Below are 22248 nucleotides of genomic sequence, written 5' to 3'. Positions count from 1 at the left end.
CAATCCGAGGGAGGGTGAGAGGCGGCGGGGGCGGGGCTACAGGGTTGTCCCCGACGGCGCTCCGTCGGGGGGCGGATGTGACGTCCTGCGCGGCTGCCGTTGGCTTCCGGGTGAGGCGCTGCCCGCTTCGCTTCCCCTCGGGACAGGTGAGCGCCGCCCTCGCGGCCTTCGGGGGGCAGGGCCCCTCTGGCCCCGCGCGGGGCACGGTCGGGATCCCCTGGCCAATGGGGGGGGGCGGGATCCCCTGGCCAATGGGGGGGCGGGGTCTCCTGGCCAATGGGGGGCGGGGCGGGGCGGGGTCTCCTGGCCGCCCCTGGCCAATGGGGGGCGGGGCGGGGTCTCCTGGCCGCCCCTGGCCAATGGGGGGCGGGGCGGGGTCTCCTGGCCGCCCCTGGCCAATGGGGAGGGCGGGGTCCTCTGGGTCCCCCTGGCCAATGCGGGGTCCTCTGGGTCCCCCTGGCCAATGGGGGGCGGGGCGGGGTCCTCTGGGTCCCCCTGGCCAATGGGGGGGGCGGGGTCCTCTGGGTCCCCCGGCCAATGGGGGGAGGTGGGGTCCCCTGGGTCCCCCTGGCCAATGGGGGGCGGGGCGGGGTCCTCTGGGTCCCCCTGGCCAATGCGGGGTCCTCTGGGTCCCCCTGGCCAATGGGGGGGGCGGGGTCCTCTGGGTCCCCCTGGCCAATGGGGGGCGGGGCGGGGTCCCCTGGGTCCCCCTGGCCAATGGGGGGGGCGGGGTCCCCTGGGTCCCCCTGGCCAATGCGGGATCCCCTGGGTCCCCCTGGCCAATGGGGGGGCGGGGTCCCCTGGGTCCCCCTGGCCAATGCGGGGTCCCCTCGGTCCCCCTGGCCAATGGGGGGCGGGGCGGGGTCCCCTCGGTCCCCCTGGCCAATGGGGGGCGGGGCGGGGTCCCCTCGGTCCCCCTGGCCAATGGGGGGGGCGGGGTCCCCTGGGTCCCCCTGGCCAATGGGGGGGGGATCCTCCAGGCTCTGCTGGGCATTCAGGGCACAAGGTCCCCGTGGCCCGTCCTGGCCTGCGCTGACCCCTCTAGCCGCATTCTAACGCCTCATTGCCGCCTTCAGGAGATCGACAATCGTGCGTCAGACCCTCAGGAACCCGGAGATTGGCCCCCAAATTGCGACATTTAAACCCAGATTTAATTGTGTGTTTTCGGCCAGTCTCGTGGTGTTTGAAACCCCCCTCGCACCCCTTCCCAAGGTGCGTGTGTGGGGCAATTAGTGTCGCCCGCTCCCCCACACGGGCTGGATATGGCCACCGGACTCCTCGTTGTTTTTGTGGATATAGACTGACACGGCTCGCCCCGAAACCCAGCTGCAGGAGCTCTCACCCCCACATCTGCAGTCTCCTGCCCAGCACTTTATCCTGTCCCCCAGCCCCCCACCAGTTCTCTCCTCACCCAACCCCCCCTTCAGCGCCCCTCAGTTCAGTCCCCCTCCCCCATTGCCTCCCACTACCCTTAGTTCACCCTCCTAGCACTCACCCCATCTGCCCAGAACCCCCTATCAATACAGCCCTTCCCCTCCCCGTCAGCCCTCCCCCTCCTCATGGCAGCTCCCAGCCTCACCTCTGCTCCTTAAGGTTCTTCACCCTCTCCAGACCTCAGGGAGGGGGGCAGGGCTGCAGTGGGGTCCCCTCTCCCACTTCCCAGGCTAGCAGGGGAGCAGCCGCCTGGGCTGACAGCCAAAGCCCCGCTCAGGCCCGGGGTGGCTGACAGGATTTCTAAATAAAATTAAGCCTCACTTTTAGAACTCTCATTTTTTTCTAGTTGATTCAATTGCTTATTTGAGGGTTGTGGAGGGGGCCCCCCCCAGATGAATTTTCTCTTCCCTGCTGGAGAGTCGGCTCCTGTCTCTCGTTAGCTTGACAGCTTTGTTTATCAGAGGTGTAAATAAATTCTCATTGTCTTTCAAAGTACTTTGTAATTAGCTGCCTGGTGGAGAAACCGCATTCCTTTGTCCAGGGCAGGTAACTCCTGTTTGACTGGAAAGAATCATCCTGCCATGTGAGCGTTCTCTTCCCCAAGAGTTGGCACGTCTGCGGTGGGGTCATGATGTGGTTGGTGCCTGGTGTCCGTGGCAGGCTCCCCAGGCACTCGGCGGTCACATGGCCGCAGTGATAGAACTTGGGACCTTTCGCTCCAAAGCCAGCAGCCCTGTCCTGGAGGGGAACCTCCATCGCCAAGAGCAGCACTGCGGGCTCTTTGCCCTGTGTCCCCCAGCTAATGAGCTCTCACCCCCACATCTGCAGTCTCCTGCCCAGCACTTTATCCTGTCCCCCAGCCCCCCACCAGTTCTCTCCTCACCCAACCCCCCCTTCAGTGCCCCTCAGTTCAGTCCCCCTCCCCCATTGCCTCCCACTACCCTCAGTTCACCCTCCCAGCACTCACCCCATCTGCCCAGAACCCCCATCAATACAGCCCTCCCCCCCATCAGCCCTCCCCCTCCTCACGGCAGCCCCCAGCCTTTTGTAGTGATAATCACCCATTTTTTCATGGTTTGTGTGTATAAAAACGTCTTCTGTACTTTCCACAGGATGCATCCGCTGAAGTGAGCTGTAGCTCACGAAAGCTCATGCTCAGATAAATTGGTTAGTCTCTAAGGTGCCACAAGTCCTCCTTTTCTTCCAGCTCATGGTGCGGCACAACTGCCCATCCCCTGCCAGGTCACGGGTGCCAAGTCACAGGGCACGGGAGCCTGTCGATGGCTCTCTCTGCCTCACTCTCATTCCTTCTTCAGACTCCTGCTGGAAACAATGCAGCCCCTCGAGGTCAGGTCTGTGTTTGAGGCTGCCCAGGACCCCACCTTCCTGCATGGACTCTCCCTCGTCAATGGTGTTTCAGAGGACGTGCGGTCCATAGACTCTAATGCCATAACGCAAGGTAGTGCATAAAAGCCAGTGAGCTGGCTAGAGGGGTAGTGGAGCCAGCGGAGGGGCTTCCTGGGGGGAGGGTGGGAGAGTGTCCAGTGGGGGGATTTTGCTGCAGTCCAATACTAAGAGGTATCCCACTCTCTGGGGCTTGGTGGGGTGATGGGCTCTGGTTTGAGCTGCTTTACCCCAGTCAAGAGCCTTCAGCCTGAGGAGCGCAAAACACTTCACACGCACACTGAAACTAATCCTGTTTGGTGGGTCGGTATCATCCCTGTGTTACAGGTGGGGAAACTGAGGCACAGAGGTGCAGTAACTTGCCCAGGGCCATGCATAAAGTGAGTGGCAGAGTCAGGAACAGTCAAACTGACTCTTCACTGTTTGCTCTAGCCACACTTTGGAGTGATCTGTCTGTCCTGTAGCCCTCTGTCCCTCTCCAATGGAAGTGGCTTATCTTCCCTGAGCTCCTCTCCCTCTTTCAGAGAAGCTAGTGGTGGCCATTAGGGAGGAGAGAGCCCGAGGGGTCCCAGAGATATCGGACCGGATGTGCTGCTCAGCCTGCTCCCGGGTGTTTGACAGCAGGGAGGAGCAGGTAGGCAGCAGCCTCGGGGGTGGAGGCGGAGGGGTGGTGTGTTTTCCATTGCCTCCAGCAGGCAGTGTTGTGAGCGAGCAGGCAGCTGGGGAAGCCGGGTTGTGTGAAATGGGTATGTGAATGGCCGAAATGTGGACCATGGAGATCTGCAGTTGTGGCCTGGGTACGTGGAGATGCAGCCCAGAGACTACTGGTCCTGAAATGCAGTGCTCCATTTTGGGCTTACCCACTTGGCACAAGGTGGAGTATTTCACGCTGGGATTTGTAGTCTCCATCAGCCGCACCCACAGAACGAGGGAGGCTGCAATTGATTCTATTTTAAGCCAGTCAAGTGCATTCCTCAGGCCCCTGGTAAACTGCGGCTGCATCTCTCAGCTGGGCAGGGTCTGGGAGCTCTGGCATAGCCACATTACCAGCTTCCACACGCTGCAAAGCCCTGGGCCAGAAAGCTGGTGCCAAGGCCCTGCAACCCTGGGGGCAGGGTGGGAACTTGGCGCTAAGGGCATTAGCTAACCAAGTGACCATGACGTGCCAATAAAGCAAGGCAGCTTCTGCTGATTCCCAAGTCCCCGGCAGGCTGGCATCTGGCTGAGGGGACCTCCGCACTGTCCAGTCCCGGGGCATGGGTCGGTGCGCTTCCATTCATCCGACCTGGGGGATTATCAGTATGGGAGGCCCCTTCTCACTCCGTTTCCTTCCCAGACTGAGCATTACCGCCTGGACTGGCACCGCTTTAACCTGAAGCAGCGTTTGCTGGGGCGCCGGGCACTTGCAGCAGAGGAGTTTGAGGAGAAGACCCGTGCAGGTGAGGGGGGCAGACAGGAAGGGCTGCTGTCACGGGCTTGCTTGAGTTGGTGGAGCGCCGCACGAAGCAAGCACCCTTTGATTATCAGTTGGTATCCAACTCTAGGCGTCCCCTGCTCTGCAAATTCTGCAACATAGAACAATCTGTCGCTGGCTCAATCCAAAGGTGCGGCTGGGGTTAGGCCCCTGACCAGACTGGCTTTTGGGATCAGCTGGAGCAATCCTTCCTCCCCATCCTAGCTTCACCTGCAACTGGCCACTGGAGGAGGCAGCTGGCTGTTTTATCTTGGCTGCTGGGCCCTGACTGGGTTTTGCCCACTCCTGGCCTTTCTACCTGCTGGAGGATCAATTCTTGTTGCTTCCACTAGCAGCTGATCCTAGGGGTGGCCTTTCTGGGCAGCTCTTGGAGGTTTAAACTTGCTACTTTTTTCTCCCCAGAGAGCATGCCTCCTTTGGATGGAGAGGTGACAATGTGGCAGGGGCGTCACATGTCTGGTACACTCCATCACAGCAACTCTTCAGCAGGGCCCATAGGCAGCAGGAAGCCTCTCTGCTGGCACCTGACTGTGTGGAGAAGCTCTGAGCACCAGTCCCACTTATCTTCTCCCTAGTAGCTGCCTGCTTCCTGGATCCCTTTGTTTTCCTGCCCCATGTGGGAGGCTCCTCTGAGATGAGTTCAGGTCCTGTCAGGTCATGTCATACATTACCGCTATATAAATCCATAGTATGCCCACATCTTGAAGACTGCATGTAGATATGGTTGCCCCATCTCAAAAAAGATTTGCTAGAAGCTGGGAGTGGACAACAGGAAGGATCACTGGGTGATTCCCTGTTCTGTTCATTCCCTCTGGGGCACCTGGCCCTGGCCACTGTCGGCAGACAGGTTTCAGAGTCGCAGCCGTGTTAGTCTGTGTCTGCAAAAGAATAAGGGGCCACAAGTACTCCTGTTCTTTTTGTCGGCAGACAGGAGACTGGGCTAGACGGACCTTTGGTCTGACCCAGGCTGGCCGCTCTTCTGCTCTTTGTGGTGAGGTTTGTTCTAGTCCCTTCTCTGCCCCCTGGAGCTGGCTGCTCTGACCTGTCAAGTGGGACCAAGCCATAGTCGGGTATCTCAGTGAGGACTGTATGTTCTGCGGGTGCCTCCCTCCTCAAACACTCGCTCCCCCGACCCCAGGATCCTGCTGCACCCCAGAATGTGGTGCAGTCCTTCCACAGCATCTGCCTGGTTCGCTACCCCAGGAGCGTCAGGTGGGTCGTCTCCACACTGTTCACGTTGGCTGGGCTGTGAGAGGCCATCGCACGTGACCTAGAAGGCTGGGGGAAGGAGGGGGGGAGGGCAATGGATATTCGCGGGATCTCTAGGTCTCCAGGTGGGACGTGGAGGAGGTGGCTCTGTGATCCTAGTGGACTGGGAATTGTTCCCTCCTCTTCATTTTAGGACTCGTGCCTTCCTCGGGCACCTTAGCATCTGACAGCCCTGTCCCCCTCCTGCCCCGTTTGCAGGTGATGTCTCCAGCATCTCCGGGTCCGATTCTGACAACTCCGATTCGGGCAGCGAGACCGACCTGCTCCCTCCCCGAGGCCATGCAGACCCAGGGAGCGGCCAGCAGAGCCACCGCTCGGCTAAGGTTCTGTTCCGCAACTCCCAGGGCCAGCTGCTCTCCGCCTACCGCTGTGTGCTGGGCAGTAAGAAGGTAAGCAACGGCCCAGCAGTGCTGAGCCCCATCCCCGGTGACCTGCCAGAGGTCCTGGAGCAGGTCATGGTCCGGGATAGCCCTGACGGGCCAGCAAGCGGGGTTTGGCTGGGACCCCGACCCCTCTTTGCCCCCTATGATCCTGCGGGCAGCTGGACGCATGTGCAGGGGAGCCGGGCGCCAGCTCTGTCGGGATCTGGCTGTTCCATTGTACAAGTGGTCGGGGTTTAGCTGGAGCGGTGCTTGCCAGAGGATCCTTGCCCAAGTGCAGGGGGGTGGCCAGGCCCAGCTCATCCGGCAGGAACCAAGGCTTTAGTTGGTGCATGATGAGCCCTGTTCAGATGGGAGCTGCTGCTGCCATGATCACCTGTCTGGCCTCAGCAGGAAGGGGCGACCCCTGCCACGTGGGTCAGCCCCCAGACTGCCCCTTCCTTGACTGCCTGCAGAGCCCCTGGCTAATGGCTCCCAGCTGGCAAACCCCGCTGGGACATCGGCTCCAGCAGAGGGAGAGCCTGTGCCACCAGGCTGCTGACAGGAGGGTTTCCTTGTGCCAGGGTGGTGGTGAGCAGCAGGCGGAGCTGGTGGCATCTCTGCAGAGCCTGGGCGCAGGCACCTGTTGGGTTATCCTGATGACAGGCGGTGGACACTTTGCAGGAGCCGTCTTCAGGGGGTGAGTGTCCCAGTCTGGCCCTGAGCATGGGGCTGGGGCAGGGTCTGCTGCTCCAGTGGGCAGAATCCTGTGAGGGCCTTGGTGTGGGAAGGAGAGCTCTGTAGCTTGTGGGTGGTTTGGGGCTGTTTTCCCCTGGCAGAGGGGATCAGAGGGGACGTGGTGAGATGGGCCCTTGCCCCCTGTCTGCTTGTGGGGCTGGCCCAGAAGGCGTCTCTCCTCTCCCCAGGGACATGTGGCACTCCCAGAGCCTTCACGGGCCCGTAGCAGCAGCAGCTCCTGGGAGACCCTTCTTCTGCCCGTCTGTCCCCCGAAGCTGGCAGTGTGCTCTGGCTGGAAGAGGAGTGTTCATTTCCCTTCTGTATGGAGGCCCCAACAGGGGCAGGAGCTCACCCGGGTCCCAGAGTGAGTCAGTGCCGGAGCTGGGAAGAAAACCCAGGAGTCCTGACACCCACCCAGTGTGTGCCGCACAGACCCATGGCCAGGCCTGCCCTCATGGAGTGGGCTTAAGCCCTGTCCCCCCATGGCAACAAGGGTCTGGGTCCTGCTGCCCTGGCCCACTCTGCGGTTTCTCTCCCCAGGCCTGAGGTGCTGGATCACAAGACCTTCCATCGGTACACAGTGCGTGCCCGCCGCGGCACAGTGCAGGGAGTGCGCGATGCCCAGGGCCAGGCCTCCATGCCCAAATCGGCTGGTGCCTCGCTGCGGCGTTACAACGAGGCGGCTCTGCTCAAGGTAGGGGCGAGCGCACGGGCCCAGTTCAGGATTGGGCCCTCGGTGCTGGCCACGCCACTGTTCTGGGGCAGCCTCTGGGTGGGGGCTGCCTAGGCCATGAGCAGCCCCTCCAAGGCCTTGGCTGCAGGTGGCTCCGTGGGCAGAGGCTGGACAGGGTGTGTGCTATGGCTGGAGTGCCCGGGAGTGGGGATGGAGGGGGCGCGCGGGGCCTGGCAGGGAGGCTAGGACAGTGCCATGCTCCCCACTGGGATGCCACCCTGGGTTCCAGTCCCCCTGCTTAGGGGCTGGGGCATGAGAGAGGCGCCCCTGTGCTTGGGATGCCCTGCCTCCTACCCCAGGGCCAGGCCTTTGGGCTCCCTCCCCAGGCTTCTGGCAGTCCCTGAGAGAGGCATTTAGGGATAACGCCCCCCCCATCCCAGGATCCGAGGCCAGCCTGCCAGGCGCCCTGTCACATCTAGCTGAGTGCCCCTTATTGGCTGGCATCTGAACAGTCCAGGCGCTGCCCTGGCTCGGGGTGTCCGGCGCACAGTGGAAATGCAGACCCCTCTCTAGCTCCTCCTCCCGAGAGCGGAGACCTCATGGGCCCCTGCCCAGCCCGGGGGGACTGCTGCTGGCCCCTCAGACGGGCCCCATCGCTTAAACTCAGCCCCTGGCAGACCTCCACCGGCCGGGCGCTCTGGGGTCACGTCCCCGCACAGAATCCTACCCACCACTGCTCTTCACTTCACAGCTCGAGAAATGCCCAGATCTAGACCTAACCGATAATCCCTACACGCATCTCCCTGCCCCAGCTTCCTCCCCGCTGCAGCGTGCTCTGCAGGGCCCTGGTCCTCGGGGGTCCAGGATCTTCCTGCTGCAGAGCTTGGCTTGACTTCCAGGCCGGCGCCCTCTTTCCACCATGGCCCACTTGCTTTCTCGGTCCTTGGGTGGTCCCACCGCTGCCCCAGGCCCCCTGCTGCAAAGCCTGCCTGTCCCTGTCGTGCCAGATCTTCCTGGATCTCTCTCCAAAGCTTCTCCCCAGGAGTCCTTTAACCCTGCTTTGTCACCTCTGCCTCCGGGAAGTGCCCACTCTCCAACCAGCTGTGGCGAAAACCTGTGCCTTCAGCCAAGCCCCTTCGAGTACCCGTTAGGCATCAGAGCAGTCGTTAAGGTTAATGAGTCCCCATTGTCCCTAGGCTGGGGGGAGGGGCGGCCGGCAGGCAGCACACGGGGGATCCTGCAGCGAGCACCATACTGATGCCTTGATAATAGCAGAACCACTAAGCTGTGCGGCCACAACCTCTGAATCCCCGTCCCCCCCGCCCTGGCACCCCCCAGCTGCACAGGGCTGGCTGTGCTTGGCCATACCCCAGTCCAGAGGAGGGCTGGCAGGTGGGGCCCAGGAGCTAGCGGTGATCCCTCCCCTTCCACCCCCAGGACATCCAGGACCTGCTGGCCGGCTGGGCACAGCATCTGCAGGGAGCCCAGCGCATCTTCCTGCGTGCCCCCCGTGCCAACCGGGCACTGCTCTTCGGCGGCAGGAACCCCCCTCTGCACAAGGACGACCCCCGCGTCTACAACATCCCCTTCAGCACCCGCAGAGCCACCTTCAGGGAGGTGCTGCGGGTGCACGTGGCCCTGGCCACCCTGCAGGTGTATGGTGAATACTGGGGTGCGGGGACAGTGGTGCTGGGGGGCCAGGCGTGAGTGGTCTGCTTCCCTGCTGCCTGTTCCCCTGGCCACCAGGCTGGGATGGCATTGTTTCTAGACTCTGCCCAGGCCAGAGTAGCGGTGCCAAGCTGCCTACTTCAGAGGAATCCTCCTGGGTGGGGGGCAGTGGGTTCCTCCCCCAGGGATGGTGGTTGGCTGCGATGCCCCATCCCGCTCTGTCTGCAGCACCTGCCCTGCCCCACGCTCTGTGGAAGGGGGGTGGGCTGGCTCCCTGCTCTGCCCTCTGTCTGGGGATGGTCTCTGCGGGGCCCAGCTGGTGGCCCGCAGCCCCAAGGCTCCTGTCCCGCAGGGAAGGACACAGCAGTGGCGGATCTCGCTGGCTCCCCCCGGAAGGGCTGGAGGAAAGTGCCGTGTGTGCCGGTGGAAGAGCCCCAGCAGGGTGACGCCAGCAGTGAGTGAGGGGGAAGGGCACCGGCTGACTCCCACCCCCAGCGGTGTTTCCTGAATCGGGGAGGGAGGGTGCCCAGCACTGGACCTGCTCTTGTTTGTGCCCCAGCCTTGTGGTCCCCTTGGGACAGCAGGTTCCAGGCATCTGGGCACCCCGTAAGAGCACGGTGCCGCAGGGCACGGTCTGGGCGTGGGGGGCGCTCCTGGACTGCTCTGATCCAGGCACAGTCCTTCCCAGCGGGCCCTTCCCCCAACTCACCTGCAGAGAAGGGGTGGGGCCTGAGCGCACGGGCGGGCCCACCAGCCCCAATCCCACCTGTCTCCCCCAAAGCCCCGTCGGAGGAGGAGAGCCAGGCTGGGGAGCTGGAGACCGTGGAGGTGACGCTGAGCACGCTGCAGCTCCAGGAGTTTGAGGTGATGCCTAAGCGAAGCCGCAAGAGGAGGAAGAAGAAAAACAAAGTGGGGAGAGGTAAGAACGGGGGGTTCCCCTGGGACGGGCGCTGCTGGTGGCCCTGCCAGACCCACTCAAGGGCAAGGCCCTCGCGGCACAAGGGGCTAACATGGGTGTCCTTTGGTGTGTGTTGGGGGGGGTGCATGAGCAGGTGGAAGCTGCTGGCTTCCCTGCCTTTGCCTCTGGCGCTGGGGGCAGCTGGCACCTGGCCTTTGCTGGCAGGGGCTGGGGGAAGCTGCATGCCCCCGGGATGGGGGGAGGGTGTTGGCCCCGGACCGTGTTTATCCCTCTCCTGGTTGTTCCCGGAGCAGGGGCCTGCGCCGTGGGGCCAGGAGGCCACGAAGAGCCCGAGGGCTCAGCACCGCAGCCAGGAGCAGGGATGGTGGCGGAGCCCCAGGACGGGCCTGGGGCAGAGCCTGCTCCCTGGGAGAATGGAGGTAAGTCAGGCTGGGCCATGCTGCTGTCTCTGCCCTGCCCACGTGTGCCACGTCGGGGCTCTGTGGGCTCAGGCCGCTCCTCCCCTGCACCCCATTTGCCCTGTCAGACCCCTCCAGCTCACCCCTCCCATGTGCTGCTGTGTGCGAGCAGGGGCCGAGGGGGGCCAAAGAGGCAGATCAGCAGAGTGGTGGCCATACTGAGCGATCCGGATCGCCCAGTCTGCGCTGTAATATGGGCAGGTGGAAAGGCCCACCCCTAGGAGCGAGGCTGCAGGCCACACCGTGGAGTGGGGGCCTCTGGAAAGGACTCGGGGGTCAGTGGTAAATGGCTGAGCATGAGCTCCCAGGGTGGTGCTGTGGCGAAGGGCTAACGTGAGCCGTGGGGTGTGAACGGGGGATTTTACCTCTGTACACAGCCCTGGGGAGACCGCCCCTGGTCCTGCGTCCAGTTCTGGGCTCCACAGTTTAAGGAGGATGTTTGAAAAAACGGAGAGGTGCAGAGAAGCAGAGGTCTCTTGCACTGAGACCTGTGGGGAGCACCGTCTGCATCCCTTCTGGAGCGGTGGTGATCGCGGTGCGTCACTCCTTGCGGGAGAGCCCTGCGGGGGCTAACAGCTCCTCAGGCCAGCCGAGACAGGCAGAGCCAGAGCCAGACGAACGAAAAGCTGGTGCACCTCGCTAACCCTGCAGGTCGTTAACCATGGCATGTCCTCTCTGGCTGGCTTTGCATCTGGCCTGGTGCCATCCTGGCCCATGCTTTAGCCACAGCCTGGGGTGACGGGCCGGGGGCGCACTCTGGTGGATGCCGCACAGGGGTCAGACCCCTGTGCTGCTTGGGCTGGGGGGCCCCTGGGGCCGGCTCTGAGCTGCTCTGTCCTTCCCTGCCAGAAACGCTGCTGGGCCAGCTCCGTGACGCCCTGTTCACGGCCTGCAAGACGGGGGACGCGGGGACGCTGCGGCGCCTCCTGGGTGCGGCGGAGAGTGGGGCCCCCCCTGCGGGCAGTGAGGATGGTGCTGTGGGGCAGCCCCAAGGCCACCCTGGCAGGGTGCAGAGTGAGGGGTCAGAGCCCACCTGTGCGGCCCCTGGGCTCCTCTCGCTGCTCAGCGAGCCCATCGACGGGACCGGCTTCACCCTGCTGCACGTGGCGGCTGCGGCAGGGAAGGGGGCAGCCGTGCGACTGCTGCTGGAGGCTGGTGCCGATCCTGCGCTCAGGTACAGCGACCCCCTGAGGCCAGCGCTCTGGGCAGTCACCCCCCCTTCCCCCCAAGGCTGGCCCTGCCTGTGGGCCCGGGGGTCTGCAGCTTCCTTGTTCGCCCTTCAATGCCCGGTCTGGTCTGGTCCCGGGGGCCTGCGGGAAGGTGCCCTCCGCCTGCACCACTCCAGCCTCTGGGCCCCCCAGCCTGCTCCCTCTCCCCTGCCCCAGGACATCTAGCCAGCTGGGTGGGTGGGCTGGCCAGGGAGCAGGGCGGGGTGGGGTCCCCTTCCCAGTTCTCCCCAGGGCCTGGCTGGCTCGTGGGGCTGCCCGTCCTGCAGGGGCTGGGGGAGGGCAGCCTGCCAAAGGGAAGCAGCAAGCCCTGGCCTATCCCGGCCCTGAGCCGCTCTCTGCTTGGCTCCCAGGGACTGGCAGGAGCGACCTCCGTATTGCGTCTCTGCCGACAAGTCGACACGCAACGTCTTCCGCAGGTTCATGGTGGATCACCCAGCCAAGTACGACTACAGGCGGGCCAAGGTGGGTGCCTCCCGCTGCCCTTCAGCCCTGAGATCCCTCCCTGGCGCCCTCGGACAGCTGGGGGAGCTCAAATCCTCCCACCCCGGGGTGCCTGAGCCCTCCCTGGGGAGCACCAATCCAGCTCCAGGCTGCTGGCCCCCTCCCCCACGCTGGGGGGCCCTGCCCCTAGGCTGCACCTGCCCCGCTCTGAGTTGGGGTGGGGGGTAGCCGTGTGAGGAGCCAGGAGGGGCTGTAGTGTTAAGGCCCCTGTGTACAATCGAGGAACCCAACCCCCGGCCCACCGCGAGCCAGCTGTGGGGGCTGTCCGCAGAGCCGGGCCGGGGAGCCAGGACCCCCCCCGGCTGACGGAGCTCGTCCTCCCCAGGTGCCCGGGCCCCTGACGGCGGAGATGGAGGCCGGGCGGCTGGAGAAGCAGCGGGCACAGAAAGCACAGCGGAAGCAGCGGGTGCAGGAGGAGGAGGAGAAGCGGCGCTTTGCGGCCCTGCCAGACCGGGAGAAGGTGAGGCCTGGGGGGCCCAGACACCCCGACCCCCATGGGGGGCTCCCTGCCCTGGCTCTCAGGGGCTGCTCAGGCCGGGGGGCAGGGCTCACCCCACTCACTGGGGCTCTGGCTCTCTGCTCCTCAGAGGGCCCTCGCTGCCGAGCGGAGACTGGCTGCCCAGCTGTCGGACACGGGCGCGGCTCTCGCCAACACCAGGTAACAGGCACTGAACCTGCTGCGGGCCCGGGGGGGCAGCGGGGAGGCCCTGTTCCCCTGTGGGGCTGGCAGCTCCCCTGTCCAGTTGCTGGCAGGGAGCAGGCCTGGCCCCAGACGCTGGCCCATGCCGTACCTTCTGGTTTGTGTAGGCGCTGCTGGCAGTGTGGCGAGTCCCTGCTGGGCCGGATCCCCTTCCACTACCTCGACTCCTCCTTCTGCTCCACGGGCTGCCTGCAGGCTCATCGCCGGGGCCGCGCCGGCCCCACCTAGCGCCCGCGCCGCCGGGAAGGCAGGCAGCTGCCGAGCGCAATGGGGGTTGTGTGGAAATGGACAGTCGCCTGCCAGGTGCTGGGGGGAGGCGCTGGGAGCTCCCGGGGGGCTGAGCCCGAGTGTAAATCCCTGTCGCACCTCAAGGCCTCCTTCCCAGCACGGGGGGCAGCCCCCTGCCCCTGCCTCAAGGGGAAGGGGATCATGGCGCAGGATGGGTTGGGTGGGGGGCGAGCACCGACCCCTGGGCAGGAGCGTCACCGGAACACGGGGTCAGGGTCCTGTTTTGGGGCAGGGGGTGCTGAAGGGGCAGCGTGGCTGGTGGATCGATGGAGGAGGGACTAGACGGCTCAACGCTGGTGCTGTGCCATCCACCTGAGTGTGCCCCACAAGCTGGGCTGAGGGTGGTTAATGACGGGCAGCTTGGCTCAGGGCAGCAGCCCCTTGCCTTGGGGGGAGCTCCCTGCAGCACCCTGGGCCCTGCCCGGCACCCATGAATCCTCCCCTTTACCCAGGGGCTGAGCTGGCTGGCCCGGGGTAGCCCAAGCGGTGACTGACTCAGGCCGCTGCCCCTAAAGCTCAGCCCAGCACACGCCTGCCCTTGCTGCTGGATCTGGGGAAGGGGGGGGAAGGTGATATAGCCCCCGCACTGCTTCCCCCTTGCCCTGCAGAGGTGGGGGAGGAACCTCCCCCCCCCCCCCCAGTGCCCAAGGTCCTAGTCACCCCCTGGGTGCTGGGGGCCATGTTGCGGACGAGTGCCCGGTTTTTCCCCAGGGTGCAGTACCTTGACCCCAGTACCCTGAGCAAGCCCCCAATGGCCCTTGAGTGCCCCCCGGGGCTCTGAACCCGGGCTCTGGCTCAGGGTGGCTCGGCTGGTGCCCCCGTGGTCACTCAGAGCTGTTCACGGCCCGTGAGGTTTGCGGTGAACCACCCTGGGGCGGGCACGGTGCCAGGGTGACAGAACACGCCGGACACGGTAGGGAGGGCACGAGATTTTCTTTGCTTTACCAGGTAATAAAATGTAACCCTTGGTGCCCAGCCTGGGGGGCGAGTCGGCAGGCGGGAAACCAGCGCCGCAGGAGTAGCCCCCGCGGCACGTGGCCGCAACACACCCCGCACTGGGCAATAAAGGGCAAGCCAAAGCCGCAGGCAGTGAACGCTGTGTCTCCATTCTGCGGGGCACGGGGGGCCCTCGGCTCGTCCTGCTGCAGGCAGCTGGGCCGGGCGCCTGCCGGGCCCCAGGGGCGGCACTTGGGGTCTTCCACTGGTGGGGGGACAGACTCTGCCCGCTGGGGGCTGGCCCAGCTGTGGGGGGCCATGATGAGGTTCTGGGCAGCCCTGCCCCAGCCAGTACCTGCTATTTCACCAGGAGCAACGCTGCCCCCCGCCTCTGCGGCTGCAAGGGGCCCCCAGGCCCTGCCCTCTGCACAGCTGGGCCAGGGTGAGCCCTCTGGGGCCCAGGAGACACTGCGGGGGGCGCGTTAGGGAGTCAGCAGCTTGGCCCCAGTCCCGGGGCTGGCGGTCCGGTTGAGCAGGGGCCGGTCCAGGAACAGCAGGAAGGGCCTGGGGGGGGCCCCCTCCAGCTCCAGCAGGGTGATGTTGTTGGGGGCCGAAGCGTGCAGCAGGGAGCCGGGCACGAAGAGCGTCTGCTGGGGCCCCTGTGCCGGCCAGTACCGGCCCAGGTTGAAGCCATTTATCCAGAGCTGGCCCTGGAGGGGCAGAGAGAGGACCTGAGTGTGTGTGTGTGGGGGGGGCATTCTCAGCCTGGCACACTGCTGCCCCTGCCCACTGCCTCCACCCTACACACCCACCCGGTGCCCTCTCCCCTGACCCCCACCCCCAAGCAGTGGGCAGTGAGCAGCTGTTCCATCGCAGCCAGGCCCCAAGCTGGCCCCCCGCCTCCAGCCGGCTCCCCTGCCCCCAGCTCTCCCTCTGCCTCGGTACCTTGCTCCAGCCTGGGAACTTCACGAAGGTGTCCCAGGCGATGCCAGGGGTCTGGAAGGTCCCCGTATAGAGAGCCGGCCGCAGCGTGGCCCTGCTCCCCTCAGCCTGGGGGGTGGGCAGGGGCCAGCCTCGCGCCACGGCCGCGTCCACGTCCAGGGGGTAAATCAGCCAGTCGCTGAGCAGAGCCGAGTCCAGGGAGAGATTCCGGAGCAGGCCCTGCCAACACGGGGACGGGAGACCGGTGGGGAGGAGCAACGTCCCGGGCACTGACGGCTCCGCCCGCGGGCTCCCCACACAGGGCGAACCCTGCTCCTTCCGCCTGGGGAGGCTGCCCAGCCCCTCCCCTATGTCCGCAGGGACAGCAGGCATTGAGGGTGCCCGGCCCAGCGGGCACCTGGCAGCAGCGCGCCCACCTCCCGCCCCTCACCTTGAAGTCGCTGGTGTTCACACCAAAGTTGATCCTGCCCATGTTCTCCACCAGCAGGTCCAGCGTGGCACCAGCCTGGCCCGTGAGGTTCAGTGTTGTCTGCCCGTCGCGCTCCAGCCTCCCCTGGTACTCCTGGCGCCAGGCAGGCATGGGGAACTCGGTCAGCGCCAGCCTCCCCTCCCCAGAGGCCCCTTGGTGCCAGGCCTTCCAGGTCCGGTCTGGGCGCCCCCACTCCCTGCACACACCGGGACAGGCAAGCGACCAGATGGACTCTCCCCAGCGGGGGGCAGGCGGAACCAGCTCCCAGGTCTCCCTCCCATATGGATACCCCGGGGGGGTGAACGCCAAAGCAAACCCCCCACAGATCCGCCCCCACAGCAGAGACGGGGACCAGGGCAAAGGCCCACAGACAAGCAAGCGCCGCAGAAGTGCCCAGAAGCAAGGACCCCTGCACTGTCTCCAGCACTGCCAGCCCCTCTGCCCCATGGGCACTAACCCCCCTTCTGCTGCAGAGAGAGGGGCTGGGCATTGCCCCACAGAGCTCAGGGCCCCGGAGTGGGCCAGTACGCACCCCGTCGAGCAGCACGTAGGCGCGGTCGCAGACGCTGTTGGGAGGGGAGCTCAGAGGGGCTGGATCCCAGACGTCCCGGGGCAGGCGAGTCCGGTAGAGGACGAAGCCGTGAGCCTGCAGCAGAGTGGAGGGTGAGAGCCCCGTGGGAGCAGGGGGCTGAGGCGCTGCCCATGGGAAACCCTCCCCAGGGCCTCCCGGCTGCAGCAGGCCCAGCTCCTTCCTTCCCAGGTAGAGCCTTGGCAGAGGCGAGGAGTCTGGCGCCAGGACCCCGTGCCCACCCCTGCCCCCTCACCTGCTTCACGGCCTCGAAGGTGAGGGGGAACCGGCTCCGGATGGGCCCGCTGGGGCACAGCACGTCCAGCAGCTCCAGCACCTCGCCCTGCTGCAAAAGAGGAGAGAGGCTGGGTGGGTGGCCGGCCGCCTCCTGGGGCCGGGCGGGGGGAGCTCCCAGGGCAGCCACTCACCTTCCGCAGGGGCACGGAGCCGTAGGCGTACTTGGGGGTGGCGGGCGGCATCGGACCCTCAGGCAGGGGCTGGAACTGAACAGCAAACCCCCATTAGGAGCCGGCCAGGCTGGGTCAGGGGCACGGTGCCCCCTCCTGATGCCATGGAAGTGGGGCAGGGGACCGGAGCCATCAACCCAGGGGGCGCGCCGGGGGCGCCCCTCTCCCTCCGCCCTGCGAGCCGCCCTCGCCCCCAGCTGTCCCCGCGGAGAGCAGGGCGTTACGGTGTGGGCAGGACAGAGCCCTGCCCCAGACACAGGCAGCCGCACCGGTTTTGTGCTGTGCCTGGGGCTGGTTCCCCGCCGGCCCGCTGGGCTCGGTACCTTGCTGATGACCGTCCGGATGGCAAACAGCTTCTCGGTGGGGTCGCCGGCCTCCGAGAGCGGCGCATCGTAGTCGTAGCTGGTGGTGACTGGCTTGTATTGGCCCTTGTAGTCGGCACCTGGCCAAGGCAGGCGCAGTGAGCCACGGCTGGGCCCCAACGGTGCCCCTTCCTGGGCCCTGCCGTGGCTCTGCCCTGCCGTGGCTCTTCTTGCCGTGGCCCTGCCTGGGCCCCCCACTGGCTCGGAGCCTGGCAAGCCGAGGGAGACAGGGGCAAGGGCCAGGGGCCGCTGATGGGAACGGGGCCTGGCCCGTGGCACGGAAACCGCACGGACTGTGGCCTGGCACGTTACTGGAGGATGAGGGCCAGTGCCGGCATGGGCTACAGGGCAGAGAAGGGGCTCGCTGCACCAGGCCCCAGTAGGATGGGCCAATGCCTAGGTACCACAGCCCTGCAGGGACCCGCCAGGCAGCCGCTGTGACGAAGCGGGACTGTTCTTAATATTTCCTCTGAATACGGTGGGGTGCCTCAGTTTCCCCTATGCATTTCTTACGTCTCTAGGGGTGGGATAAGGGGGTGTAATTGTTGCAGAGCAAAGGGCCAGGGTCCATAAAGGGCTGACACTCTGTCTCCTGGCCACTGATGCCCTGGGCCCTTCCCCCTGCAAGGTGAGAGCTAAAGGGCTGGAGAACAAAGGAATCCGGTGACCTCCTGGCCAGGGACAGGGACAAAGCCCAGAGGAGGAGGGGCTGGAGGGGGTTTTCAGTTTGGGGCTGGCTGGGACATGGAGTGAAGGGCAGACGGGGTTGTCTGGCTCACTGCCCCCCAAAACGGACCCAGCTGAGGGGTCCTGTTCTCTGCAGCTACAAGCTCTGTGTTAGACCATGTTCCTGTCGTCTAATAAACCTTCTGTGTTACTGGCTGGCGGAGAGTCCCGTCTGATTGCGGAGTTGGGGGGCAGGACCCTCTGGCTTCCCCAGGACCCCGCCTGGGCGGACTCGCTGTGGGAAGCGCACGGAGGGGCAGAGGAGGCTGAATGCTCCGAGGTCGGACCCAGGAAGGTGGAGCCGGGTGAGCTGTGTGTCCTGCAGACAGGCTGCTCACAGAAAGGAGACTTCCCCAGAGTCCTGCCTGGCTTCGTAGGGAGCAGTTCCAGAGCATGGCCCGGGGATGCCGGGACAGCCCCCCCAGCCCTGTGCCCTCCCTGGCTCCTCTGCTCCCCAGGGGCGGGGGCGGGGGGGACTCACCGCTCCAGTAGCCGAAGTTGGTGCCTCCCTGGAACATGTACCTACGTGATAACCCAGAGGGGGCCATCAGCGCCCAGCGTGGCCCCAGCAGCTAGCCCAGACAGGCCTGAGGGCTGGGCAGCCACCCTCCCTTCAGCTACCCCCCATCACCTCCCTCCTTCCTGACCCCCCAGTTCCCAAAGAGGGACCCAGCCCCACCATGGGCTGGAAATCACCAAATGCAGCCAGCCGTGTAAACCGGCTACTGCCCAAGGGAAAGGGCCAGAGCCTCTGGGGAGCATGGGACAGAGAGAGACCCCGGGAGGGGGGACAGGGACCGAGAGAGACCCGGGGGGAGGGGAGGCAGGAAGGAGAGGGCAGGTTGCATTGACCCAGGGCTGCACTGGGGCCTCCTGCCTGGAGCAGGGAAGGGGAAGCCCCTGGGGCCCTTTGCTACCAGTCCCCATGCAGGGAGTGCAGCGTGGCCCAGAATCGTGCCAGGGCCACGGCACCGACCTGCATGGCAGGGCTGGCACCTGGCTCAGCCCAGGGACCCCTGGGTGCTGGGGGTGGCGCGGAGACGGGGAACCAGGGACAAAGGAACTGGCCGCACGGGGCTCCCTGGGGCAGGGCCAGCCGCACCCCACTGCCGAGGGCGGCTCCTGCGGGGCTGGCCAGACCCTAGCAGAGGATGGCCCTGGCCCTCCAGCACGGCAGCACCAATCCCTCTCCCTCCCGCACGACACAGCCCTGGGGCCGGACCCGGCAGAACCTCCCCAGGCAGCCTGGGGCAGAGGAACCCCCGGGCCTTGGGGGCCTGGCGCCCGCTGGGATCCGGCAGCAGGCGCCCCATGGCCAGGGGTTCCTCTGCCCCGCCCAGGCCACCCCCCCGGCCCGGCCCCCCCCCGCGGCCGGACAGTCACATGTTGACGTTGGCTCCCAGCTGCAGCATGTCCTGGAGACCCTGAGCCACCTGCGCGGGGCTGCTGCTGGCATGCGGCTCTCCCCAGTAGTCCAGCCAGCCCGTGTAGTACTCCGAGTTCACCTGGGGCAGACGGGCCGTTACCCACAGCCCCGGCAGCCAGCCAGGGCCCCCCAAGCCCCCAGCTCCCAGCAGCCACCAGAGGGAGTCGCTCCAGGCACCGGGCAGCCCCCCCACTCCCCGCCCCCCAGCACTGAGCCTGCAGGAGTCGCTTCTGAGACAAGGGAGTCCAGAGCCCCCTGCCCAGGCCCCCTGTGCCCCACAGAGCCCCCCCATGCCCCAGAGCGACATCCCCCAGAGCCCTTCTGAGCACAGAGCTCCTGCCACAACCAACCCCCAACTCCTACAACCCACAAAGGCCGAGGCAGCACCCGCCCCCCATGCCCACGGGGCCCACTCTCACCAGAGGTCCCTTGGGTTCATAGAGTCGCTGAGGGGCAAACGCGGCTGTGACATTGGGGCCTGGGGGACAGAAGGGGGCAGGTCAGTGCAGGGCTCTAGGCCCCCATCGGGCTTGTCTGCCAGCCCCCCTCCCTTATACCCCCCGCCGTCCTGCCCCCATCCGAGCCAGCTCCCCCCGCCGTCCTGCCCCCATCCGAGCCAGCTCCCCCTGCCGTCCTGCCCCCCATCTGAACCAGCTCCTCCTGTTGTCCTGCCCCCCATCTGAACCAGCTCCCCCTGTTGTCCTGCCCCCATCCGAGCCAGCTCCCCCTGCCATCCTGCCCCATCTGAGCCAGCTCCCCCCGCCGTCCTGCCCCCCATCCGAACCAGCTCCCCCTGCCGTCCTGCCCCCCATCCGAGCCAGCTCCCCCTGCCGTCCTGCCCCCCATCCGAGCCAGCTCCCCGCACCGTCCTGCCCCGTCTGAGCCAGCTCCCCGCACCGTCCTGCCCCCCATCCGAACCAGCTCCCCCTGCCGTCCTGCCCCCCATCCGAACCAGCTCCCCCTGCCGTCCTGCCCCCCATCTGAACCAGCTCCTCCTGTTGTCCTGCCCCCCATCTGAACCAGCTCCCCCTGTTGTCCTGCCCCCATCCGAGCCAGCTCCCCCTGCCATCCTGCCCCATCTGAGCCAGCTCCCCCCGCCGTCCTGCCCCCCATCCGAACCAGCTCCCCCTGCCGTCCTGCCCCCCATCCGAGCCAGCTCCCCCTGCCGTCCTGCCCCCCATCCGAGCCAGCTCCCCGCACCGTCCTGCCCCATCTGAGCCAGCTCCCCGCACCGTCCTGCCCCCCATCCGAACCAGCTCCCCCTGCCGTCCTGCCCCCCATCCGAACCAGCTCCCCCTGCCGTCCTGCCCCCCATCCGAACCAGCTCCCCCTGCCGTCCTGCCCGCATCCGAACCAGCTCCCCCTGCCGTCCTGCCCCCGTCTGAGGCAGCCCCTCCACTGTCCTGCCCCCCGTCCAAGCCAGTCCCCCACCGTCCTGCCCCCACCCCCGCCCAGGGGCACCTGGCCCGAAGTCCACGGTGGCGTAGAGCCCCTGCAGGGTGCCGCAGCGCAGCTCGGGGGCGCTGTTGCCGTCGGTGGTGAAGAGCAGCACGTCGGGCCCCAGCCGGGCGCGGAAGGCGGCCAGTAGGTGACGCAGGTAGTCGTAGTCGCAGGCGGAGTAGCTCCCATATTCGTTCTCCACCTGCGGGGCCGGGCAGCCGTGAGGGGGGGGGGCGCTGCGGGACCCTGGCCTCCCCCCACTCCCCCCCCGCTGTGCCTGCTGTCAGAAAGGGTCGCTACCTACTTGGCAGAGTGACCCCCCCAGAGCAACACGAGAGAAAGGGAACAAAGAAAAGGGACCAGGAGGGGTGGGGGCTAGTTGAGGAGCCCACCCTCCTTGCTAAATGGGTAGTGGGACAAGGCCTGTGCCCATGGGCAGGGGCAGTTCAGCGAGGAAAGCAGGATCAGGCCCAGACAAGCAGGCAGGCAACAGATAAAGAGATTGGAAAACAGGTTAGGAGCCCTGAGGGGCATAGTGGCAGGAGTAAGGGAAGGAGTAAGTCAGTCCAGGCATGGGGATTTCAGATCCCTGGGACAATACTGGGAATGGTGAAATCTGAGTTGATGAAGGTGTCATTTTGGGAGATAAACAAGTGATGTAAGGACAGAGAGTGAGAAGTTAACTATGCAGAGGCTGGAGGGAACGGAACAGCTGAAAGATGGGAAGTGTTACAGAAAGAGAATTCTTGGTTTCTTTGCAGCGATTCTGAAGGAAAAATGGGCCCTTTTCCAAAGAAATGTCTGTAAATAATCCAGGCACAGAGACAATCTGATTTAAATAATTGGACTATCGACAATTTAGTCAAATTCGCTAAAAGAAGAAGGGGTTTCTATTGGAATTTACCTGCCCCCAAGTGTATAAGAGGCGGCACAGCTGTGTGAGAATTAAAGCAGTGTAAGGGCTGCTAAGGAAAAAACGACTGTAGGTACATATCGGGGGGGGGGGGTAAATATATTGTGTAAACGTGTATTTTACAACATTCCTGGTTTGTAAAACCCTGTTTTGTAGGTTTAAGACGAATTGGCTTTTTGTTTGTTTCTTTGTTTGTTTTAAGTAATACCACTAAAAATCCATTTGAATCTTTCACTCAAAGCTGCAAAACTGAGGGAGGCTTTTTGCCAGACACAGGTAACTAGTGGTGTTTGGCTTTGGTAGTTAGCATTTAACCCTTAAGATACCCCAGTGCTTTATAAAGTTCAATATTTTTTTATAGACCAAAGTCGGGGCTGTAGTAAGGGGCAGCCAGAACCGGGAGAAGGGAGAGAGATTCTAACTTTTTCTTGTTAACGAACAGACGGTGCCCTCTGGAGTGACAGCAGAGGTGAGGTGCACAAAGAAACAACGTCGGGAACACTGATCAGGTGGCTCTGCGTAATCAGACTGTCACTGTGATAAGCGCACATGAAAACTCTCTGAGCTCAAAAGAAACAGTTACACTGTATGTAAAAACTGGTATGGCTAACGTTATAGAAGTTAAACTAGGGAAGGAAGGTTTCAGAGTAGCAGCCGTGTTAGTCTGTGTTCGCAAAAAGAAAAGGAGGACTCGTGGCACCTTAGAGACGAACCAATTTATTTGAGCATGAGCTTTCGTGAGCTACAGCTCACTGAAGGTGCATTTTCCCCAGGTCATGTGCAGTGTCTATTGTAGAACGGGTAAAAGAAATACAAACAAAACATGCTACTTAATTAAAATCCTATTAGGGCTCCAAAAGGAGCCACAGTAGGTTGTTGTGATAA

At 64.6% G+C, this 22248-nt stretch overlaps 2 protein-coding genes across 7 annotated transcripts in view; one reads left to right on the top strand and one right to left on the bottom strand.

Annotated features, from left to right (window-relative positions):
- Window positions 1-48: 48 nt before the first annotated feature.
- Window positions 49-14869, top strand: ANKZF1 (ankyrin repeat and zinc finger peptidyl tRNA hydrolase 1). 2 transcript variants are annotated; one of them, XM_073304849.1, is made up of 16 exons: window positions 49-146; window positions 2751-2893; window positions 3363-3472; window positions 4175-4277; window positions 5780-5970; window positions 6525-6640; window positions 7219-7372; window positions 8789-9011; window positions 9372-9473; window positions 9801-9938; window positions 10232-10357; window positions 11246-11570; window positions 11976-12087; window positions 12452-12586; window positions 12714-12784; window positions 12934-14869. In XM_073304849.1, the coding sequence occupies exons 2-16, from the start codon at window positions 2767-2769 to the stop codon at window positions 13052-13054; spliced, it is 2154 nt and encodes a 717-aa protein (XP_073160950.1). In that variant the 5' UTR covers window positions 49-146; window positions 2751-2766; the 3' UTR covers window positions 13055-14869. The 2 variants fall into 2 exon arrangements, with proteins under 2 accessions (XP_073160950.1, XP_073160951.1); XM_073304850.1 differs by lacking the exon at window positions 9372-9473.
- GLB1L (galactosidase beta 1 like) overlaps window positions 14032-22248 on the bottom strand; it is a 20661-nt gene continuing 12444 nt past the window's right edge. For 2 of the 5 annotated variants that reach the window (XM_073304844.1, XM_073304845.1), the window contains 10 exons: window positions 20472-20652; window positions 19430-19488; window positions 18968-19089; window positions 18066-18106; window positions 16820-16938; window positions 16458-16532; window positions 16286-16375; window positions 15994-16107; window positions 15423-15554; window positions 14032-15211 (listed from right to left, as the gene is read on the bottom strand). In XM_073304844.1, coding sequence (XP_073160945.1) covers window positions 14414-15211; window positions 15423-15554; window positions 15994-16107; window positions 16286-16375; window positions 16458-16532; window positions 16820-16938; window positions 18066-18106; window positions 18968-19089; window positions 19430-19488; window positions 20472-20652 — 1731 coding nt within the window. In that variant the 3' untranslated portion in view covers window positions 14032-14413. Of the gene's footprint in view, window positions 15212-15422; window positions 15658-15993; window positions 16108-16285; window positions 16376-16457; window positions 16533-16819; window positions 16939-18065; window positions 18107-18967; window positions 19090-19429; window positions 19489-20471; window positions 20653-22248 lie in introns of all 5 variants that reach the window. The other 3 variants (XM_073304846.1, XM_073304847.1, XM_073304848.1) reach the window with 3 other exon arrangements.

Source organism: Lepidochelys kempii, chromosome 11 (assembly GCF_965140265.1).
Source record: "Lepidochelys kempii isolate rLepKem1 chromosome 11, rLepKem1.hap2, whole genome shotgun sequence".
Classification (NCBI taxonomy): Eukaryota; Metazoa; Chordata; order Testudines; family Cheloniidae; genus Lepidochelys; species Lepidochelys kempii.
This window is presented reverse-complemented; position numbering and strand designations above follow the sequence as displayed.

Excerpts from the sequence above, each read along its gene's own strand:
- ANKZF1 (XM_073304849.1), top strand. The coding sequence starts at position 2,767 with ATGCAGCCCCTCGAGGTCAGGTCTGTGTTTGAGGCTGCCCAGGACCCC. Across the intron at positions 3,473-4,174 it reads TTGACAGCAGGGAGGAGCAG|ACTGAGCATTACCGCCTGGA; the intron begins GTAGGCAGCAGC and ends TTTCCTTCCCAG. Across the intron at positions 9,012-9,371 it reads GGCCACCCTGCAGGTGTATG|GGAAGGACACAGCAGTGGCG; the intron begins GTGAATACTGGG and ends CCTGTCCCGCAG.